The following is a 23,259-nucleotide window of genomic DNA, read 5'->3' on the forward strand; positions in this document are numbered from 1 at the left end:
CTGCCTTTGCCTCCTGAAGGAGAGAAGGTGCAGCCGAGGGCTGATAAATGGCTTCAGGTTTTGTAGATCTAATTAAGGTCCCAAATCAGTCAACTTTAAGAAAGAGAGACAGATTATCCTGGGTGAGCCTGACCTAATCTCCTAATCAGGAGAGCCCTTAAAAGGAACTGGGCTCTTTGGGAGAAAGATCCAAAGCTTAAGGAAGAATTACCATAAGAGAGATTGTCCACTGCTGCTTTGGAGATGGACGGGGTCATGTTGCAAGGAAGGTGGGTGACCTGCGGAGCTGAGAGTGGCCTGCATGATAGCCAGCAAGGATATGGGAACCTCAGTCCTGTAGCTGCAAGGAACTGAATTTGGCCACAACAAAGAAAGGAGTTCTTGAAAGGAGCTCAGCCTGGCTGCTGAGTCAGCTTACATTCATTTCAGCCTTGTAAATTCGGAGCAGAGAACCCAGCCATGCTGTGCTTAGACTTCTGACCTGAACACCTGTGATCTTATAAATCGGTGTTGTTTTAAGCCACCAAAATTGTGGTAATTTGTTACTCAGAAATAGAAAATGAATACATCATAAAAATATGAATAAGAAGTAGGGACACAGATTTGAGGTGATCTGCAGAGCAAATGATAAGGTAAATTAGGAACTCCTGCTGTGGCACAACAGGAACAGTCGGTGCCTTGGGAGCCACTGGGATGAGGGTTCAATCCCTGACCCTGCACAGTGGGTTAGGGATCCTGTGTTGGTGGAGCTATGGCTTAGGTCACCACTGTGGCTCCAAACTGATCCCTGGCCTGGGAGCTCCATATCCCAAGGGCAACCCAAGAATTCCAAAAAAAAAGCTAAGGCAAGTAAAATGTTAACAATTCTAAATTTGAAATTATTTTCAAATGAAAAGTTTCAAAATGAAACTTGAGTGACTGTTTTTCTAGATGTTTCCAGTTTTGGTAAGAGTTAATTTATTCAAAATCTTAAATTCTTCAATTTCTAAGAATCAGAGATCGGTATGGTTTGAATAATAATTGGTTGCTGGCATTCACTGAACTCTTACTATGGGCCAAGCACTAGTCTAAGTATTTCATATATACAAATTCACTTAGATACTACAACAGCCCTGTGAATAAGTATCCTTTTATTCTCATTTTATAGTTGAGGATACTGAGGCACAGAGAGGTTAGTAACTTGTCCCAGGTCACCCAGCTCCTATTCATAATATCTGATTCTAAAGCCACATGCTATGTATCATCCGTCATTGAAGTCTACATGTGACATTTTTTTTTTTTTTTTTTGTCTTTTTGCTATTTCTTTGGGCCGCTCCCGCGGCATATGGAGATTCCCAGGCTAGGGGTCCAATCGGAGCTGTAGCCACCGGCCTACGCCAGAGCCACAGCAACGCGGGATCCGAGCTGAGTCTGCAACCTACACCACAGCTCACGGCAACGCCGGATCGTTAACCCACTGAGCAGGGGCAGGGGCCGAACCGCAACCTCATGGTTCCTAGTCGGATTCGTTAACCACTGTGCCACGACGGGAACTCCTACATGTGACATTTAGTAGTTTGTTTTCATCTTAATTGTGCTTCTTTTTTTTTTTTTTATTTTCCCACTGTATAGCAAGGGGATCAAGTTATCCTTACATGTATACATTACAATTACATTTTTTCCCCCACCCTTTCTTCTGTTGCAACATGAGTATCTAGACAAAGTTCTCAATGCTATTCAGCAGGATCTCCTTGTAAATCTATTCTAAGTTGTGTCTGATAAGCCCAAGCACCCGATCCCTCCCACTCCCTCCCCCTTCCATCAGGCAGCCACAAGTCTATTCTCCAAGTCCATGATTTTCTTTTCTGAGGAGATGTTCATTTGTGCTGGATATTAGACTCCAGTTATAAGTGATATCATATGGTATTTGTCTTTGTCTTTCTGGCTCATTTCACTCAGGATGAGATTCTCTAGTTCCATCCATGTTGCTGCAAATGGCATTATGTCATTCTTTTTTATGGCTGAGTAGTATTCCATTGTGTATATATACCACCTCTTCCAAATCCAATCATCTGTCGATGGACATTTGGGTTGTTTCCATGTCCTGGCTATTGTGAATAGTGCTGCAATGAACATGCGGGTGCATGTGTCTCTTTTAAGTAGAGTTTTGTCCGGATAGATGCCCAAGAGTGGGATTGTGGGGTCATATGGAAGTTCTATGTATAGATTTCTAAGGTATCTCCAAACTGTTCTCCATAGTGGCTGTACCAGTTTACATTCCCACCAGCAGTGCAGGAGGGTTCCCTTTTCTCCACAGCCCCTCCAGCACTTGTTATTTGTGGACTTTTAATTGTGCTTCTTAATCTGTTTTGATTCTGATGGTTTTCTCTTTGGTTTTTGCTTCAGAATTTGTAATATTTTGTACTTTGGCAAAGAAGAAGAAAAGGAGAAAAACCAAAAAAATCCACCTTATCCAAAAATCTTAATTCATTATTTCTTAATTTACTATTGTAAATATTTGAATGGGAGTATATGTAAACTTTTATTGGGGACTCCACAATATAAAGTATTCTTGTTAATGTCTTTAAGAGAGTAACATCCAAACTTAGATGGACCATGTCAGTGATCATGAAGACTCTTTGAGAGAGGTCAACTCTGTGAAAAAAAAGGCTTTTAACTCTTATTTTAAGAGGCTTTGTCCCTCATCATAGAAAATATTAAAAATTACATCTCACATTAGATGTAATTTGTAACCATTAATAGTTGAATTGCTGTGACTAGTTGATATGTCACATTTTATAGACATTTAATCAAATTTACTAGCTTCAGTTTTGGAACTTAAAAAGCTTTTTCTCAGCTCTCAATTTTATTTTCTCTTGACAGGCTTCTGGGCCCTGGGCATTGGGCCTTAGCCTCTAACCTGCAGTCACACTGCCATAAAACAGAGGTGGAACTTCACTGTTGAAGGACTGTTGGGAAACTCTGTTTCACTAGGGGGTGCTCTTTCATCTCCACGAAGGGAATTTCTTTGTTTTGGGGAGCAAACAGCTTTTGGAGCCCAAGTACAAAGGGCTCCATGCCTCCCCTTGATGTTAAAATAAAAAGTGAATACTGCTCTGTGTCAGAAGACCAGGGGATACTTCCAGAACTAAATAGGATTAGTCACTGTACAGATCAATGCAAATATATTTGTACATATTTGTACAAGGAGATTCAGTTTTTTCAGTGGTTAACCTCACTGAAAATGCTTGTAGGGTAATCTGGGTTCATATTATCTTGATATGCACTCTATGTGAGGGGCAACTGTGTTGTCTAGGAATAAGCTGAGAAGCAAGTGTTTGCATTAATGTGATTAGGTTTCTTGAGGCTAAGATAGGAGAACATTTTTTTAATGCGGTGGCAATTTTGCTGGACTTAGTCTTCTCTTTCTTTTAGGAGTCCTGGGCATTCATTGTGATGAATTTCTTCATTGTGCTGTCAGTTCTCCTGACAGGGAATTTATGCACAAGGATATGAAGGATTTGAGCTTTGCTTGAAAGTCTCATCTAGATCAAAATTTGATGAATTTTTATCCTTCCAGTAATCATTTGAAATAAAAACAGCCTACAATAACTCATCCTTCCCCCTCTCAGTGGATATGGAGCATACACAGCAGCATCTGGGAAGCAGCTTGTGTTAGAACTTAATGGAGTCCTAGCTGTTGCAAATGACTTTCTTCGTTGCCATAGCCTTGGCTCACAATCTCAATCCATTGAAAATCCTGAATGGTAATGGCATCACAGTGTCTCCCCAATAATGCCACTGCTTTCTTTCTCAGGTGGTACCGTGCTCTGGATGTGCGAAGACATGTTGGATTTTAATTTTCCAGGAAAATGGCTCAACTTTCATGTAAAATTAAAGAGACAAGGTAAAATTTCACAAGCTTAAGCTTTGTGCAGTGGCAGTATTGTAGCCAATGAGGTTTACCTGAGGAGCAATTATTGCTATTTGAAAATTTCACAGGCTTTTTAAAAATTAATCCCTATTATTTTATTTCTATATGGACATATACCATCAAAGAGTTTCTACAATAAAGAATCATTATTTTTTTAAAAAACATATAAGTAGGAAATGTTATTTCCGAGCATAATTTTAGCAGTTGTTACATGGAAATTGAACCAAATCAGTCAGTACAGATTCTGGGCAGAAGAGAGTTGCTTTACCATTTCCCAAACTGAACCCATCCAGGAAAGTCTGATCCCAGATAACAGCAACCTGCCCCCTGCCATGCACTGCAGATTAGGTTTTACAATATTTGCTTGGGAAAAATACATAAAAGGATTTCAGCTTCTGTTTTCTCACTGAACTGCACTTTGTACACACCTCACTGCAATACAAATCTTTGCACATGCCTGCACTTGCCTGCTGTATAATTAGAGTCAAGTTGGAAATGACTCTCCAATACCATATCTCCCTCCCCAAGAATGAACATGTAAACATTTAATTGTGATATACATCCTCTGGAAACTTGAAACATGTTTATGTTTCTTATGCAAAATCTGGTTAAACTTGTGAAATTGCAGCTGTTTACCCATCTGTGAAGAGTTTGCCTCAGTAGTTCTAATTTTGGGAAATGCAAGAAGATTGCTATTTTCATTCTCCACTTTGGTATCAAATGGACCTCCTTTTTGTATTTATGGAGAGAGAAATATATGGATGCATGTTGGGAGATAGGGATGTTCAGTGGAGAAGAGCCTCAACTTGGGATATAGATAGTCGGAATCTTTGCTTAGTCATACACAAGGATTGTGACTTTAGGCAAGTTATTTAATATCTGGAAGCCTTCAGTTTCTCTCCTGAGAAATGGAGCTAATCATAGTTCTCTCCTAGAGCTGGAGTAGGAATTACAGGAGATAACTGGTTGAGCACAGTGTCTGGCACATACTGAGTGCCTAGTCAGCGCTGGTGGTGTTACTAGGAATATTATCTGCAGCTAGGTAGGAGCGACTACCAGCCCTCACTCCTAATAGTGAACATCTTTAAGAAAACTTTAGAATATTCTAAAAGACAGAACCATTTGTCAAAAACTTGTCCTTTTAGAAATAATCCATGGAATCACATGGAGGAGAATATGGAGTGTAGAGAGAACCACAGTGAACTGAAGGCTTCCAAAATACCAAGAGGCCCTGGAGGGGAGCAACTTTTGGGAGGAGGCCCAGGGCCAAGGTGAGTCAGCACACCTACCCAGTTCCTGAGAGAAGGCTTCCTAGAGTCACTGAGTCACTCTTCCCTGAAACCAGGAGTTAGGTTCCCCCCCACCTCCTTTTTTCCTTTCTATTTCAGTCACATCAGGGCTGCGAAGTACAATCAGAATAATAAAATATAATTATCATGATGACAAATCTGCAGATGATGTATTTTATGAAAATGAATTCTCCTTTTGATATGCTGTGCTTACTCAGAAGAGCCACTGAGTGGCACATTTGCAAACTGTACTTCTCGTAGGTCAAAGGGAGTAACTCTTGGCAGAATTGTCCTAGGAGTGACCAAGAAGAGACTCTCCACCTTTAGGGAAGACCGGGCACTTTGCTGCTGATGAAGTGCTGGATAGAGCACTCATCCTCTTCATAACGTTTCCAAACACGTCTCTGTGTTGACATTTTTATTTCAAGACAACGTATCCGTCATCGTCTCCCAATATGGTCACTCATCCGTTACTCTGTGCAAGACACTTCAGATGCCGTGGAGGATAAAGAGATCTTTAAAGAACTTAGAATATAGTAGGGAAGCTGAAAATCACAACAATGATAATGATAATAATAGCACTAACTGATGACTTACTATGTCCAGCACTGCTTTAAGTTCCTTAAAATGTCTTTGTACCAAAGCAATGCTATAAGTAGATGTATCTTATCATCTCAGGGTTTTACCTTTTTTTTTTTTTTAGGGCTGCACCCACAGCATATGGAAGTTCTCAGGCTAGCGGTCAAATCAGAGCTGTAGCTGCTGGCCTACACCACAGTCACACCAACTCGGGATCTGAGTCGCATTTGCTGCTTACACCACAGCTCACAGCAACACTGGATCCTTCAGCAACTCACTGAGGGAGGCCAGGGATCGAAACTGCATCCTCATGGATACTAGTCAGATTCGTTTCTGCTGAGCCATGATGGAAATTCCTATCATTTCAGTTTTATTTACTTATTTATTTATTTTTTTGTCTTTTTGCTATTTCTTGGGCTGCTCCCGTGGCATATGGAGGTTCCCAGGCTAGGGGTTGAATCGGAGCCGTAGCCACCGGCCTACACCAGAGCCACAGCAACAGCAACGCAGGATCCGAGCCGCGTCTGCAACCTACACCACAGCTCACGGCAACGCCGGATCGTTAACCCACTGAGCAGGGGCAGGGACCGAACCTGCAACCTCATGGTTCCTAGTCAGATTCGTTCACCACTGCGCCACGACGGGAAATCCTCATTTCAGTTTTAAAGATGAGGAAACTGAGGCCTGTGGGACTCAGGAAACTCACAAAAAGTTAAGTCCTGCATACAAACACGCAGTAACACCATGTAGAATTTAGTTCAATGTCCTGGAAGTTTATAGGAGGAAAAGATTATTTCCTGTGGATTGGCATCAGGGCATACATCACAGAGGAGGCTGCCATATAGCAAAGTCTTTTAAAATAATTTTTTATTATAGTTGATTTACACTGTTCTGTCAATTTCTGCTGTAAAACAAAGTGGCTCAGCTATACATATATATATATATATATATACATTCTTGTTCTCATATTGTCTTCTATCGTTTCACAAGTAATTGGATACAGTTCCTTGTGCTATACAGCAGGACCTCATTGCTCATCCATTCTAAATGTAATAGTTTGCATCCACTAACCCCAAACTCCCAGGCCATCCCACTCCCTCCCCCTTTCCCTTGGCAACCACAAGTGGTTCTCTACATCTGTGAGTCTGTTTCTGTTTTTGTGGATAGGTTCATTTGTGCCATATTTTAGATTTCACATATAAGTGATATCATATGGTATTTGTCTTTCTCTTTCTGACTTACTTCACTCAGTATGAGACTCTCTAGTTCCATCCATGTTGCTGCAAATGGCATGATTTTGTTCTTTTTTTATGGCTGAGTAGTATTCTAGAGCAAAGTCTTGAAGGGCATAGGGGGTTGAACTGTGCCTTCAAGAATCTTGTTCTCCCAAAACCTGTGAATGTGACCTTATTTGGAAAATGAGTTACTGAGCTGTAATTAAGTTGAGAACTTGAGATGAGATCATACTGGACTAAGGTTGGGTCCTAAATCCTTTAACAAGTGACCTTATAAGAGAAAGGTGGAGGGAGATTGCAGATGCAGACATGGAGGAAGATGAATGCCATGGGAAGATGAAGGCAGAAACTGGCAGCTGGAAGCCAGGGTGCTGGCAGCCGCAGATGCCAGGAAAGAGGCATGGAACAGATCATGCCTCAGAGCCTCCTGAAAGAACCAACCCTGCCAGTACCTTGATTTTGGACTCGTGGCTTCCAGGACTGCAAGAGAATACATTTCTCTTGTTTTGAGTTACCCAGTTTGTGACAATTTGTTGTGAGAGCTCTGGGAAACAAACACAAAGAGTATGTGAGAATCGCTGGGAAACAACAGCTCAAGCAAAGACACTGAAGGAAAAATACAGAGGTTTGAGTGTGTGTCTATTTTGGTTTGGCTGAAGCATAAGGATCCTAAGAGGGAACAGGCTGTTTAAGATGGAGGTCATATCCTCTGATGGAGGGATTTGAATGTCAGGTTAGGAAATGTAGATTTTGTTTGCTGAGCAATGAGGAACTTGATGAGAGTTGTATATTTAGAAAATTAAAGTGTCCCTGAGCTGGCAGAAGGTGATAGGGTCCTGAATTGGGGCAAGGGCAGTGGGGATGAAGAGAAGAGATGGAGGAAAAGTGTCTTGTAGGAATCCGAGAGACTTGGCAATTAAGAGATCTCAGTCTGACTTGCTAAGTAGCTTGATTCATATTTTACCTGCTGTTCTTTATGCACTTTTGTCTTCTGGGCTGCATCATACCCACAAGGTAAATGAGCTACCCCAAGTCTTTTGGCTGCCTGTCAAATTGGATTATTAAGTTGTTCAGGCTTCCTCGCAATCAGGCTGTGCTCAAGGTTGGGGACTTTTTCTGAATCTTGGAATTATCTTTTTGGCTTTCTCTGCCTCTGCTCCTCCTATGTGAGCAGAACCTTTGGAAGTTGTTTTGGTGCCCTTAGTTACTTCTTCTTGGCTCCCACACACCTGAGCTGGGAGGAGGGGGCAGGGTTTCAGGGCTGTTGTGCTGCCCTCACTCCAGCATTCTAGAATAGCCCTTGTCTTAACATTTGATGCTAAAGTGTGATGGAGCAGCAGCATTGATCAAGCTATGACATCTGGAACAGATGCAAATCTCAGAGCCATCCAGAAGATTTGGACATTGGCTATGCCCTGGGGACCTTTAATGTGGTCTGAGTCTTCAAGCTTCATTGGCATCTTATTCCTTTGGTTGGAGTCCCCAAATAGCACTGACCCTCTTGATCTGGCTTTAGATTATGAGACCAATGGGAGGAAAAGAAGGGGAGTCAGAGTTTCCTGAGGGCTGACTCAATGTCAGTTATCATGCAAGGTGCTTTGCACATGTTATCTCATTTCATCTTTGTGTCAGAACTCTGAGGCAGATGCTATTATCCTCATTTTACAGATGAGGAAATTGAAGCTTAAAGCAATTAGGTCATAGAGTGAGTGGTGCTGCCAGGATTCAACCTTGGGCCTTTCCCAGAGACCAAACCACCTCCTACATAAGAGATTATTTTCAGTCAGTGCCACTAAAGCAGTAGAATTCAGTTTGGGGCATATGTGCAGAACTTTCCTGTGCCTGCTGGTTTTTTTACTTCATGTCATGATTTTGTATGATCGTTTCTCCTATGGTCCCTCCTAGAGCCTAGGCACTGACCTTGTACTTCCTGGACCTCTGCTCCAAGAATGTTTGAAGACTTTCTAGGCTGATGAACTTGTGCTATTTCCCAAAAGAACAAAAGCGTATTTCAGCATCAGAGTGCAGTTTGGTCATACTGGGAAAGAGGGAATAAAATGGGTCCTCTTATGTAGCCTGCATCTCTATAGTGGTCTGGGAAAAGGAAATGGCTTTGACACAGTGTCATGTTGGTAGTGACTGCAAAACTTGTGAACTGGGAAATTCTATTTGCAGTTTCCAAACCCAGGCCAATATCCCCAAGTCCACAACCCTAACAGTCTTGTGCATGTTGTTTTGTCCTATCTTCCTCCTGCTCAGTCCCAGAATGTGTTTTTCCCTCCTTTCTGCAATTCCGATCCTAAAATTCCTTCTTGGCTCAGTCCCAGCTTCCTTCCTCCATTAAGCACCTCCTGATTAGCTTTCCTTTTCTGGTTTCCTGCAACAAGTTTGCTTCTATGACACTCCTCCCCAGCTCTCTTTCTGATTCTGGGTCTGTGCACTATCTCTTTAATTGATTGTAGCCTCTTAGAGTAAGGAGCGTGGTCTTCCTTTTGGTGCCATGGGCCTGGCCAAATGCAGGGCATACAACAAGGGCATTAATTACTGATTGAATCTGTAAGTTGCAACTACATTTTTTTTTTTTTTTTTTTGTCTTTTTGGTATTTCTTGGGCCGCTCCCGCAGCATATAGAGATTCCCAGGCTAGGGGTCCAATCGGAGCTGTAGCTGCTGGCCTACACCAGAGCCACAGCAACTCAGGATCCGAGCTGCGTCTGCAGCCTACACCACAGCTCCCGGCAACTCGGGATCGTTAACTCACTGAGCAAGGCCAGGGACCGAACCCACAACCTCATGGTTCCTAGTCGGATTCGTTAACCACTGCACCACGATGGGAACTCCACACCTACATTTTTGGAACACAGACTATCTTACAAAATCTCATTGTTACCCCACTGTGTATAGAATAAAGTGCAAATTTCTAAGTTCGAAATTTTTTTTAAGCAAAAACAAAAGCAAAAAAATCAAACCTCTCCATCTTCACTTTCCAAACTACTTCCAGCTTCTGAAAAATTGTTAGCGTTGCTCTTATAGTTCTCCCAGCTGGAAACACCATTTCCAGATTCTCTGCCCCCTGGAAATTTTCCCTAGTTTTCAAATGCTGCCTTTTGTATGGAGCTGTTCTTGATCTTCCAAGACACAACTAAGACACGATTTTCCTTCTGAATGCCTGTACCATGTCACTTTAGCTCCATTTGGCCTTTATTCCATTTAACCTTGCCCTATATTTATTTCATCATTTACACTCCCTCTGGACTGCACACTGCTTAAGGAGAGGAAGGGTGCTGATTCACTTTTGCACCCAGTTAATGCCTAACGTAGGATAAGCAGCCTTTCATTAAGCCTGGCTAGGCTTGGCATAATTCCTACCCGATAGGAATCAGCAACAATTCTAAAGTGCTTTCTCATAGCAGCTGCTTGTAGAGGAGCTAAAAGAGGAGGGCTAGGAGAGAAGGTACCTGTTTCTTCCTTCTTTACACCTCCCTCCCTGGTGGCAGAGGCAGGGTTCCTATGTCTCATTCTGCACACTTAGTTGGCAACCTCTCTTTGCTGGAGAGAAAATGGAAATCATTCCCGATTCAAGTGCACACAGCACATCAGAGACAGGCCAGGGCCCCTATGGCTTATGAGTCAGCAGGCATTAGACCAAGCTCATCTCTTTCCTTACCTCTAAAAGCCACAAGGCAGAGAACTCATTATCACCGCACAGGGAATCATGAGTATTAGGCCAAGGTCAGAGCAGCCTGGATTGTTGCGGGGGCTGCTTTTTCTTTTTCTTTTTTTTTCCAGGGATGGTGCAGTGAGCCAGTTTCCTTCAATTGCTCATGACTTACATGACTTGCTGACAGTGAACCAGAGACATCCATTGACATCATTAGTCGTGTGAGCCAGATGTCAGCAGCTAGCTGTTTCAAACTTCCCCAGCTTGCTGACCTCATCTGGTCCTTTATGATTTAGGAAAAATTATCTCCAGTCTTCATCCCTTATGCAGGAAGTAGCCCAGATGCTTTCCCAGTAGCTCTGAAAAGTCTTCCTCCAGCACAAACAGAAGGACCTACCTTCTCTGTTTCCACTGCTTTCTTGCATTCTGCCTCCCGTTTGCCCTGTTCCCTTTACATATAGTGTGTACTTACCAAAACCCTTACAAACCGTCAGTACCCAGAGCACCACTGTGGGTGCCACAGACTTTATTGATGTTTTGGGAAATGCAGTGCATGCATGCATGAGTGTGTGTGTGTTAGGGTTAGGAATCTTACATCACAGAGAAGAAAGGCAAAACACTTGCAACTGAATATTTAACCATCTCAGTTTGGAAAAGTCCCTCCACCATTCCATCCTCTGGAGAACTTCCTGTGGTCCTCTCTTCCCCTCGGCTCCCTACCAGGTTGCTGGACCCATTCTGGACCCTCTTCTTGGACTTCTCTTTGCTTCATTGTGGTTCACTCAACAACTCTAACAATTACTGTACACTTCTGATGTAAAACAGTTTAACTGTTTTCCTTTCTCTACAAATCATCCAGATGCGGCCTAGAAGGCCATCCTAATAACTAAAAAGTGCATTTAAGATGTTTCTAGGAGTTCCCGTCGTGGCGCAGTGGTTAACGAATCCGACTAGGAACCATGAGGTTGCGGGTTCGGTCCCTGCCCTTGCTCAGTGGGTTAACGATCCGGCGTTGCCGTGAGCTGTGGTGTAGGTTGCAGACGCGGCTCGGATCCCACGTTGCTGTGGCTCTGGCGTAGGCGGGTGGCTACAGCTCCGATTCAACCCCTAGCCTGGAAACCTCCATATGCCGCGGAAGCGGCCCAAGAGATAGCAACAACAACAACAACAAAAGACAAAAAAGAAAAAAAAAAAAAAGATGTTTCTAACCAAGTTCTCTGCCTGAGGAGAAATTCTGTGATCAGCTCCGACAGAAACATTTTTTCTCCCCCCATCAGTAAAGAAAATGAAATTACTTATTGTTCTAAGTATTTCAGTGAGCTGGGTACATTAAAAAAATAATAATGCCTCCAGCACAAAAGGAGGGGAAAAGAAAGCAGAAATGATAGTAAGCATAGGTTGTTCATCTTAGGCCAGGGATGGGCAGTTCATTACCCCTCCTTCTCCTGGAAGGTATACTGTAAATATGGCCCTCTTTTCTGCTAAGCAAGGACATGTCTCAGAATCCTTCTCTACAGTGTTGATTCAGCTGTCATTATGAGTCCATGGGAGTGGACGAGAAAGACTAAACCAATTTGCCACCAATATTCTAGATATGCTGTGGAGCAAGTTTTATGCTTTTGGTGATTACTTCTATTTCTATTCATTAACAGTTGCCAGTTTGGGGAAATGAGTAGAGTGTAGAAAATGAGATTTCTGTGTCAGTCAGTATAAACTGACCCCCAAATCTCAGTATTTCTTGCTCATGCCTCCCATCCTTTCAGGATCTGCTGAATGTCTGCTCTGTGTCACCTTTGTCCAGGGAGTCAGGCTACCAGAGCAGCCTCCATCTGGACCATTGCTGGTCTTGTGGCAGAAGGAAACAGGTCATAGTGAACCCTGTACTGACTCTAAAATCATCTGCTTGTAAGTAACTCATGTCGCTTTTACTCACATTTCATTGGCCAACCTAATGACAGGGAGGTAGGCAAGTATGATCCTCCCTAAGGCTGGGAAGCAAACACAGTAATTCTATTTATATCTGACACTTACATTTTATTGTTCTTAAATAAATGTAGTGAAGGAAAATAAAGAACTTTCTGTTTATTATCAGATTTTAATGGCTATATTTTATTCTTCTTACTATATATAGTAGAAATCTTATTTTGAGGTTTAAAGAATAAAAATACACATTTGATGTGATTAACATCAGGATTCTTATTATTCAATGTCTTTTCTTCAGCTGGGATATAATTAGTTTTAACAGAAGGCTTCTTAATAGTCAAAATACATTATAGTATTAATGTAGAATAAAATAATAATCTTAGTGATTAAATTTGGACTCTAATTATCCAACAGAATAGTGTTGTCTTTAATGTAGCTTCATAGTGGAATAAGGTAAACCTAACAATATTAACCTCATGAATCATGCCCTCTTTAACCTTCTTTTGGTGATGGTGTGGGGGGAGGCTGTGTGCAGGGGCTTGATGTGGGAACTCAGTTCCCAGATCAGCGACTGAACATAGACCACAGTGTGAAAGTGCCAACGCCTCACTACTAGACTACCAGGGAACTCCCCACCACCGCTTTAACATTTTGAAAATATGTTTTACACTTATACATACTTTTAATAGAAAATAATCTTTTCAGGAGTTCCCGTCGTGGCGCAGTGGTTAACGAATCCGACTAGGAACCATGAGGTTGCGGGTTCGGTCCCTGCCCTTGCTCAGTAGGTTAATGATCCGGCGTTGCCGTGAGCTGTGGTGTAGGTTGCAGACGCGGCTCGGATCCCGCGTTGCTGTGGCTCTGGCGTAGGCCTGCGGCTACAGCTCCAATTCAACCCCAAGCCTGGGAACCTCCATATGCTGTGGGAGCTGCCCAAGAAATAGCTAAAAAGACCAAAAAAAAAAAAAAAAAAAAAAAAAAGAAAGAAAAGAAAAGAATCTTTTCACATTGAAATATATTAAAACGGATATCAAAACAATGATTACATGCTGTGATAATTATTCACTTCATCCCATTAATGTAAGAGTTTCAGCATGTGACATACAAAGCAGTTTCTAAAGGATGTATGGAAGAACACTAGTTTAGAAAATGTTAATAGATGTTACATTTAAAAAGATTTAGTGAGGAGTTCCCATTGCGACTCAGCAGAAATGAACCCAACTAGTATACATGAGGACTGAGGACACAGGTTCCATCCCTGGCCTTGCTCAGTGGGCTAAGGATCCAGCATTGCTGTGAGCTGTGGTGTAGGTTGAAGACATGGTTTGGATTTGGTGTTGCTGGGGCTGTGATGTGGGCCAGTGGCTACAGCTCTGATTCGACCCCTAGCCTGGGAGCCTTCATATGCCACAGACGTGGCCTTAAAAAGACAACAAATAAACAAAATAAAAAATAAAAATAAAAAGATTTAGTGATTCAAGGGTTCAAGGAGTGCTTGGTTAAATACACTAAGCAGGTTTCTGTAATGCAAAGTGTTTCCTAATCTTCATGATGCATTATTGGTACATAAGCCATTTATCTGGTTATATTCTTCAGAACACACTCTGGGAAATGCTGACTTACACCTTTCAACCAGTCCCATCACAACTGCTTTTCCATCTCACTGGAAAGCCAATCCTTCAAGCCTTCTGTTGGCTTCTAATTAACCAGCCCTCTGCTTTCTCTGCTTCCCTGTTCATCCACCTTAGACTGAATGAGTCATCATTTTAGTAACATGCTTGGCCAATTATATAAGCCCCCTTATCTCTTATTTGTACCAATCTGGCAAAACCCAGCTGTGGATGAATCCAACTTTCTGCTTTCACCAAGCCCTGCTGGAGAAAGCCATATGATAATTAACTTCAAATGGGCCCTTGCTACCTGGCAATCCTACTCTGTTTCCTGTGCAGTTTACATCCTGCTCTCTCACTCTCCCACGCCCTATCACACTATATCAATCCCTTTTTACTTACTGGATTCTACAACTACCTCTCCCTACCCTACTCATACCCTACCCACCGAGCTTCTTTACCTAGTACAGTTGTGCCTGGTTTCCCAGTCCTACTATAGCTGCCCCCATTCCAGACTCCTTTTCCCCTGTGTGGATAGCAGAAATGTCTCCTCTGTCTAAGAACAATTCCTCTACTGGTACTTTGATTTCTATACCCTCTCAACTTTCCCAGGACATGACACTATTGATTATAATTTCTTTTTCTTAGAGTCAATTTTACTTTTCAATTGTTTTTACATATGTGCCTCTCCCATTATGAAAAGGAAAGAAAGAAGAAAGGAAGGAAGGAATAAAACAGAGGGAGAGGAAAATTCTCCCTTGACATCACATTCTCTTCTAGCTAGTGAGCACTTCCTCCCAAAGTCTCATATTTCTATTTCCTCTTCTTCTACTCTTGACTCAGTTTGCTTCCATCTAATGTTTTAAATTTAAATCAAGATTTATCACACGTATGGTAATGTAAAATCATCCTAAATGTACAGCACAATGAGTTTTACATATTTATACACCCCATGTAGCTACCACCCAGATCAAGATATAGAGCATTTCTAAGCACAAAAAGTAACAATATCCTCAATGTTTAGAAACTTGTTATCTTCACTTAGCAATATATCCTGAAGGTCAGTCAACAGTAGTGCATCAACACCTTCATTTTTTTTCTCAACTGAAAATTGTGCTTCACTATGTAGCTGTGCCACCATTTATCAGTATTCTGCAGGTAGACATTTAGATTGATTCCAGTCTTTTGCTATTACAAATAGTTTTCAACAAAGAGCTATGAACAGACATCATTTTGTATTTCTGCCAATGTATGTTTGGTACAGATTCTTAGAAGTGAAATTACTGGGCCAAAGGTTAAGTACATTTGTAATTTGGCTAGATGCTGTCAAATCCTCTCTATAGAGGTTGTACCATCTGCATTCCCAGTAGTACTATATTCCCCCCCACAGACTTGCTAACAATATATGTTAATACTTTTGAATATTATATGCTAATATTTTTTTCTTATTTTCTTGCAGCTTACTTGAGCTATAACTGACATACAATATACAGCACACAATGTGATGAGTTTTGTCATATGTATACAACAATGAACCATCCTATAATCAAGATAATGGATACATACATCTCACCCCAAAATGTCTTTATGCTTCTTTGTAATCTGTGTTTCCCTGCACAATCCCATCTCCAAACATTTTAATTCTCAAACACCCTTTTCTCAAGGTATCAGGAGGAATGTCTCCCAACACAAGGGAGTAAATTAAGAGAGAAGGAAACAGGAGGGAGAAAAGACAATCCTTTCTCAGCCTGAGAGTAAAGGAAAGTTCAACCTATGGCTGCAATTCAGGCTGACAAACATCAGCATGAAGGGCAACCAGTATGGATTTGGAGCGGTCATAAGACTCTAGGACGGATGAAGAAGATGAAATCGGGAGTTTCCTGTGTAGCTCATCGGATTAAGAACTCAATGTTGTCTCTGTGAGGATATGGGTTTGATCCCTGGCTTCCATCAGTGGGTTAAGGATCCTGCATTGTCATGAGCTGCAGCGTAGGTCGCAGATGTGTCTTGGATCAGCTCTTGCCCTGTCTATGGCTTAGACTCCTGGCCCAAGAACTTCCATATGCTGCAGGCGTGGCCATAAAAAAGGAAAAAACAAAATTTAAATCAATGTAAAACTTGATATCTCAAAAAATTTGGAGTGGAGACTTAGAGACATAAACAAAATGTTTGTGGCTGAAAGCTCAGAAAATGAAAAAGATGATAAGGAAAGAAAGGAAAAATTATCCTAATAGGCCAAATTGCTCAGCTATGGGTAGTATTTGCATTGCAACTATAATGTAAATATTGAAGCTGATTTAGCCAGAATTATGATATGGGTCTCTCAGGGGAAAGGCAGAATGGGAGAGGCAGTGCATGTGGTAGGGGTGAAACAAGGCTACATTCTTATCTTCCCAGAGGGCAAGCTGGAAGAGGTTTTTTTTTTTTTTTGGTGGGGGTGCTTTTTAGGGCTGCACCCATGGCATATGGAGGTTCCCAGGCTAGGGGTGGAATAGGAACTGTAGGCGCAGCCACAGCCACACTAGATCTGAGCCCTGTCTGACCTACACCACAGCTCAGGGCAATGCAGGATCCTTAACCCACTGAGAGAGGCCAGGGATCAAACCTGTGTCCTCATGGATACTAGTCAGATTCGTTTCTGCTAAGCCATTTTTCCTAGAATAGCCAGTGACTGAGTGGCATGGGACACAGCGAGACTGGCAATGCTTCCTCCAGAGATCCCCACCAGGCTGGCTGAGACTTTGCCAGCCTTGCACTGCTGTACTATTCCGCTGCTCGATTCTGCTTCTGCTTCCTTAATGTCACAGGTGTTGATCCCTGACAAACATCTTATACCCCAAGCTCTGTCTTACTATCTGCTTTCAGAGACCCTAACTGGCAACATGACCTATACCATGTCCCCTTGGTTTTCGAGTATCTCAGCTGGTTGGGATTTTTTACCTGATGAAGTGAACCAAACCTTAATTTTTGTGGGAGCTCAGCCTCTTGTGGCCCAGTTGCTATCGAGTTATGTGGTTTTCCACTTACTTCTACCATTGGCAGTGGAGGAGGCAGTCCACTGGTTCCCTTGAGTTCCATCCATAATCCTTTTTCCCCTCACTGTGCATCATGTTGCCAGTTGGGGTCTCCGAAAGCAGATAGTAAGACAGAGTTTGGGGTGTAAGATGTTTGTTAGGGATCAACCCCAATGACTTTAAGGGAGCAGAAGCAGAATTAAGCAGTGGTATAGAACAGCAGTGCAAGGCTGGGAAAGTCTCAGCCAGCCTGGTGGGGATCTCTGGAGGAAGCATTGCCAGTTCCTGCTGTGTCCCATGCCACTCAGTCACTGGCTATCCTAGGAAGAGTGTGGTATGTACAAGGTGGCTAAGGACCTGATATCTGGAAGCTGGCTACTGACCGAATTGCCCGTAGCTGAGCTGCAAGTCTTTCTTTCAAAGGATTCTAGCTGGATCATCTCTGCATTTTCCACAGGCAGCAATTTCATTTCCCCTTAGGAGCCAAGCACAATCAGCCCATCAACATTGTAAACCCTTCTTTTTATGTCTGTTCAGCCAATGACATGTGGAAACCTCAAATTCCAATCCATTAGAACCATAATTGCCTCTGCTAGTTGAAGCATTCCTCCCCTGGGCATGACAAAGCACGGAACTTTGAAGATGAGCAATGAAAATTTTGCAAGTAGGTCACTGAGTGGAATGATCAAAGGTGCCTCCTCCACCCCATTTGTCATTTGGAGCACATAGTTGAAAATATTGTAGTTTTAGGAAAACAGAGATTAATGTGTTTTTGTCAGAAATGTACTCCTAGAAAAAAAATCTGCATGTAAGTCAAGTTGTGGCAAACTGAATTGTGTTTTAAATGCATTTGAGGAGTTCATAATGTAAAAGAATTGTTCAACAAAAAGAAAATTTTTTGTTAATCAGTCACTTTTCACTCTCTAACCTCCTTTTCCCACCTGCTCTCCATCTCCAGTAAAATTAATGTATCTTATCAATTAACGTGTTTGATATTGAGTTTAGAAGTAATACACACCTGCACTGTTAAACTACAATTTAATATCCTATAATATTTCCTGGCAATACTGGTGTCTTATTCCTGGTAAGAGCTTATGAAATTACCCCAGCAGGTGGTAACAGAAAAGTGAATGTAAAACCTTTCTGTTAGTGAATGAGAAAATTAAATAAATGCCCCTCTGGAAGGGCCCTAAGCACTTAGTCTCATTAAGAAAAATGCACAGTAGGAGTTCCCATCGTGGCAACATGATGCACAGTGAGGGGAAAAAGGATTATGGATGGAACTCAAGGGAACCAGTGGACTGCCTCCTCCACTGCCAATGGTAGAAGTAAGTGGAAAACCACATAACTCGATAGCAACTGGGCCACAAGAGGCTGAGCTCCCACAAAAATTAAGGTTTGGTTCACTTCATCAGGTAAAAAATCCCAACCAGCTGAGATACTCGAAAACCAAGGGGACAGGGTATAGGTGGTGGAAAAATAAGTCATAAACAATTCCACTATCACAGTGAAATTTGAACATACTTTTCTCAGTAACTGCTGTATTAAGTAGACATATAAACAAACAAGCAAAAAACCCCACCAAAAAATCCTTATCCCCAACAAGGCTATGGAAGATTTGAGCACTATGATCAATAAGCTTGATTTCCTGGACAGACAGGAAAGCTTCCACTCAGTAACTGAAGAACACACATTCCTTTCTAGCATACATGGAATGTTAGGGTACTCTGTTCGTGCCACAAACAAAAATCACAAGAAATTGCTATCATACAGAGCACAATGTTAGACCTTAAAGTAATTAAGTTAGAGAATCAACTTACTCTCTTCTAGACTTCTCCACTTCCTTTTTAGAAGGTACAGTACATTCACCAAATACCAGGATAGGCTTGATCCCATGAGACAGTAATATGTTTACAAATTTCCTACAAAATCCTACATACCTATAAAAATAAAGAAAAACATTTAAGGAATAAAGAAAAACATACATTCACCTTTCAATAATGACTTCTCCTCTGCTCTCCATCCCTGATCCTCCACCCTACCCCCCTCTCCAAAAACCAAAAAGGATTATTATTGTCCATTGTACTTAAGTCAATCATACTAAGATCTGTGGACCTTTCCACTAGGAGATAAATGATATATGCAAAAAAGAAAATACACAAGTGTCCAAATCTCTGTGGTAAATCTCTGCCCCCAAACTATGCTATGCTTGCTTGTTTTTCTATTGTTCCTATTTAAAATATAAACAGAATATTTGCCTTGTATCACATAAGGTCACAGAATCAGGACTGGATGTCAACAAGGCCACGTTTTTTAGCCCCAAGTGAAGTAAAAGAGAATCAGAATTCACCTTGTCCCTTAGAAGCAAATGCCTTGTTTTGTTAACAGGGTTTAGCAGTGCATTGACTGTACCCAAGAAAGTGGGAGTCTGAAATCACCATGGATTTTTAGATGATTGTGACAAGGTTAATCTTAGATAAAGAATAAAGGAGAGTCTTTGGTCTTTGTCCACTGGTGTCCTAATACTCTGGCTTATGAGAATGCAAACCAGACCTGTATCTCAGAAGGAAATGTTTCCTGATTTGGCAATATCCTAAAGCACACACTCTCCCTTCGTGATAAACCTGGCATTGAATGAGAATGATCCCACTGAAGAATTAGTCTTCATTATAAGTCTTGTTCTTAGTTGGCAAAGAATTAATACAAGGTTCAAACTTACTTATCGGTAGGCTCTCCTTTGGCTAGTTTTTCAGCACATGCAACAGCTCCTGTGTGAAGCCAGCAGTGTGTATCCATAGCTACTACATGTCCTTTATATATCCTCACTGGACAGGTTGAGAAGCTTCTTTGATAAACTGCAGTAATCCTTGGATCCCCAGAGTGCCAAGTTAACTACAGGATGTGAAAAGAGTAAGGGAAAGCAGTAACATTTAAAACAAAATATATTTACCCCCCAAGTCTGGAAAAATAAAGAAAAAGAACGTGGAAACTGGAAAAAAAAGAAAAGAAAAAGAAGTCGTAAATACTAATTTTGGTATTTATACAACATTGCAGAAATAAGAACAATTTCATCAACTCATGTTTTCTTCTCTGCTGTGTCATGTATGTGCTTATGTACTTTAATTTCCCCTCTTCTTTCTTTTTCCTTTCTTTCCGCAGTTACATAGAGACAGCATACTGGTGATAGTTAACTTTAACTTTTATTCTACATATTACAGATGATAAATAAAGACTATGGCAGAACAAAAGACAAATGGACATCTCCTAGATATCCTGGACTTAAGCTGGATGTAGTAACTAGACTTTGAGAATTTATTTATGTATTTATTTATTTGCTTTTTTTTTAGGACTGCACCTGTGGCATATGGAGGTTCCCAGACTAGGGGTTGAATCGGAGCTACAGCTGCTGGCTTACATCGCAGCCACGGTTACAGCCACGCAGGATCTGAGCTGCATCTGCAACCTACACCACAGTTCACAGCAACGCTAGATCCTTAACTCACTGAGTGAGACCAGGGATTGAACCCACAACCTTATGGTTTCTAGTTGGATTCATTTCCTCTGCACCATGACAGGAACTCCAACTTTGAGAATTTAAAGAAGGGGTGAATATATTTTTGTTTGCATAAGGTAACTTAATTTTGTTGGGTGAAAGTGCACTGGGAATTATAAATGTGAAGAAAGGTATTTATTGATACTGGGCTATGAAGGAATGGAGAGGAAGAAGGAAGAGGAAGAGGAGGAGGAAAAAGCAGAGAAGGAAGAGAAGAGGAAGAAGAGGGGAAGCTTAAATAGGAGATGAAGAATTTCTTTAATAAATCTAACATTTACTGGGCACTAGAATTAACTTATGTAATGAGTTAAGTCATTTAATCCTCAGGACAGCACTATGAGAATAGTACTATTATCTCTAAGATGAAATGGAGGCTTCTGTAGTTTAACTTGGCCACAGTTGAATAGTGTTTGCCCTCAGGCATTGTGTGTATAGAACTCATGTGCTATATGGACTTATTTTACGTAGCAAAGATATGTCATTTTTTTAGGTTTCCCAGCATCTGAATCCCAAACTATGTTTGGGAAATTGTCCTTCACAGTCTGGGTGGGAGACAGAGCCCAGTGGCTTCTACAAATCTGAAAGTGCTGATACTCATTTCCTGGTTTCCCTTGCATCTTGGGTGTGGATGTGTGATCCAGGCTGACCCATCAGGTGCATGATCTCTGGTGACCACTGCAACAAGATCAAGTTTCAGGAGCACAGGGGCAGTACTGCTAGTGGTAGTCTCCAGTGCCCAGTGCCAGGGATGTGGGGCCATAAGCTGCTATTTCCACTCCTTGGCAGTAGCAATAGGCCTCTCCTCACTAGACCAGTCTTGAAGCATTATTTCGGATGTTCTTGGCTATAAACACTTCAAGGTTGCTATGCTGCCTTCCTAACAATTCTGAGGTACCCAATATTCTGATTTGTAGCAACAGCCTTCATAGATGTTCAGCTTTATTTATAAAATGAAATAGTAGCTTCACATACATAGCTCACAGTTTTTTTTTTTTTCTATACCAGGCACTGTTTTAAGTGCATTTCATACATGTGTCAAATGAAGTCTTAGAAACTCTTAAGACATCACTTCAACAATTGTCCTCATTTTACAATGAGAAGTCCTAGGTATAGAGAGCTTAAATGACCTGTCCAATGTTATGCAGAGATGTGATTCAAGCCCAGGTAGTCTGTCACCAAAGTCTATACTCACCACCAGTCTTTTTCCCAGAGCTCTTTCTTTTATAAAATCTTTGGTTTTGAGTTATCCTTTCTTAGATAACTACATTTTATCATCAGAGTTTTGTTTTGTATTCTTTTTCAAAAGAGCTCTTAGCTATTGTTTTGTTTGAGTTCTCTCATGCTGGAGCTTATTTGCCTTTTGCATTTATTTATGAAAAACAAATTTGTAAATATAAACTCTTTTAATATAAATTCCTAGGTCACAATTTCTTATAAAACTCTCCAGACATTGTTCTGCTTTCTTTTGGAACAGATGATTTTTGTGGTGAAGTCTAAGTGTCACTGGATTTTTCTTTCTTGTGTGAAACTTTTTATTTTTTGATTTGTACATAATTTTTGCTTTTCTGATTGGATTGGTCCTTTTCCCTTCATTAGAATATATCTTTGTTTGGAGCAAAACCTCAGTTTTTCCTGGTCATGTTATGGCTTTTTGTCCTGAGGACTCCAATTTTTATTTTGGAATAGTTTTCTTCTATCACTTTTTTTGTAAAAAATTTTAAAATTTGTTTGGTTCTACTCTTTGGGAACATCAAATATGTGTCATTACTTAGACATTTCTTCAAAGAAGACATACACGTGGCCAAAAGGCACATGTAAAGATGTTCATCATCGCTAATTATTAGAGAAATGCAAATCAAAACTGCAGTGAGATACCACTTCACACTGGTCAGAATGGCCATCATTAATAAGTCTACAAATAACAAATGCTGGAGGCATGGAGAAAAGGGAACCCTCCTACACTGCTGGTAGGAATGTAATTTGGCACAGCCACTATGGAAAACACTATGGAGGTACCTCAGAAAACTAAAAATAGAGTTGCCATATGATCCTATAATCCTACTCCTAGGCATATATCCAGACAGAACTGTAATTTGAAAAGATACACGCACCCCTATGTTCATAGCAGCACTATTTACAATAGCCAAGACATGGAACAACCTAAATAGCCATTGACAGACAAATGGATAAAGCACGTGGTATGTGTATCTAAGTGTAAACACACACACTCACACAAAATGCAGTATTACGCAGCCCTAAAAAGAATGAAATAGTACCATTTGCACCAACATGGATGGACCTAGAGATTACAAGCAAAGTAGGTCAGAAAGAGAAAGAGAAATACCGTATGATATCACTTATATGTGGAATCTAAACTATGACACAGCCAAGGGGGCTTGGGGGAGGAAAGGATTAGGAGTTTGGGATTAGCAGATGCAAACTATTATATATAGGATAGGTAAATAAGGTCCTTTTTGTACAGC

At 41.2% G+C, this 23,259-nt stretch overlaps 1 protein-coding gene and 1 pseudogene across 1 annotated transcript in view; one reads left to right on the plus strand and one right to left on the minus strand.

Moving 5' to 3' along the window:
• Window positions 1-3,905: 3,905 nt before the first annotated feature.
• Window positions 3,906-4,029, plus strand: LOC146406938 (U4 spliceosomal RNA; annotated as a pseudogene).
• Window positions 3,984-23,259, minus strand: part of LOC110262228 (exonuclease 1-like) — a 56,292-nt gene continuing 37,016 nt past the window's right edge. The window contains exons 3-5 of the mRNA XM_084981649.1: window positions 19,943-20,115; window positions 19,044-19,163; window positions 3,984-5,747 (exon numbers count right to left, since the gene is read on the minus strand). Coding sequence (XP_084837775.1) covers window positions 5,729-5,747; window positions 19,044-19,163; window positions 19,943-20,115 — 312 coding nt within the window. The 3' untranslated portion in view covers window positions 3,984-5,728. The remainder of the gene's footprint in view (window positions 5,748-19,043; window positions 19,164-19,942; window positions 20,116-23,259) is intronic.

The sequence above is a fragment of the Sus scrofa genome, chromosome 1 (genome assembly GCF_054392235.1).
Source record: "Sus scrofa isolate SSC_HxYL_T2T_F1_AM1 chromosome 1, Sscrofa_HxYL_maternal_Yorkshire_Landrace_v2.0, whole genome shotgun sequence".
Taxonomy (NCBI): Eukaryota; Metazoa; Chordata; class Mammalia; order Artiodactyla; family Suidae; genus Sus; species Sus scrofa.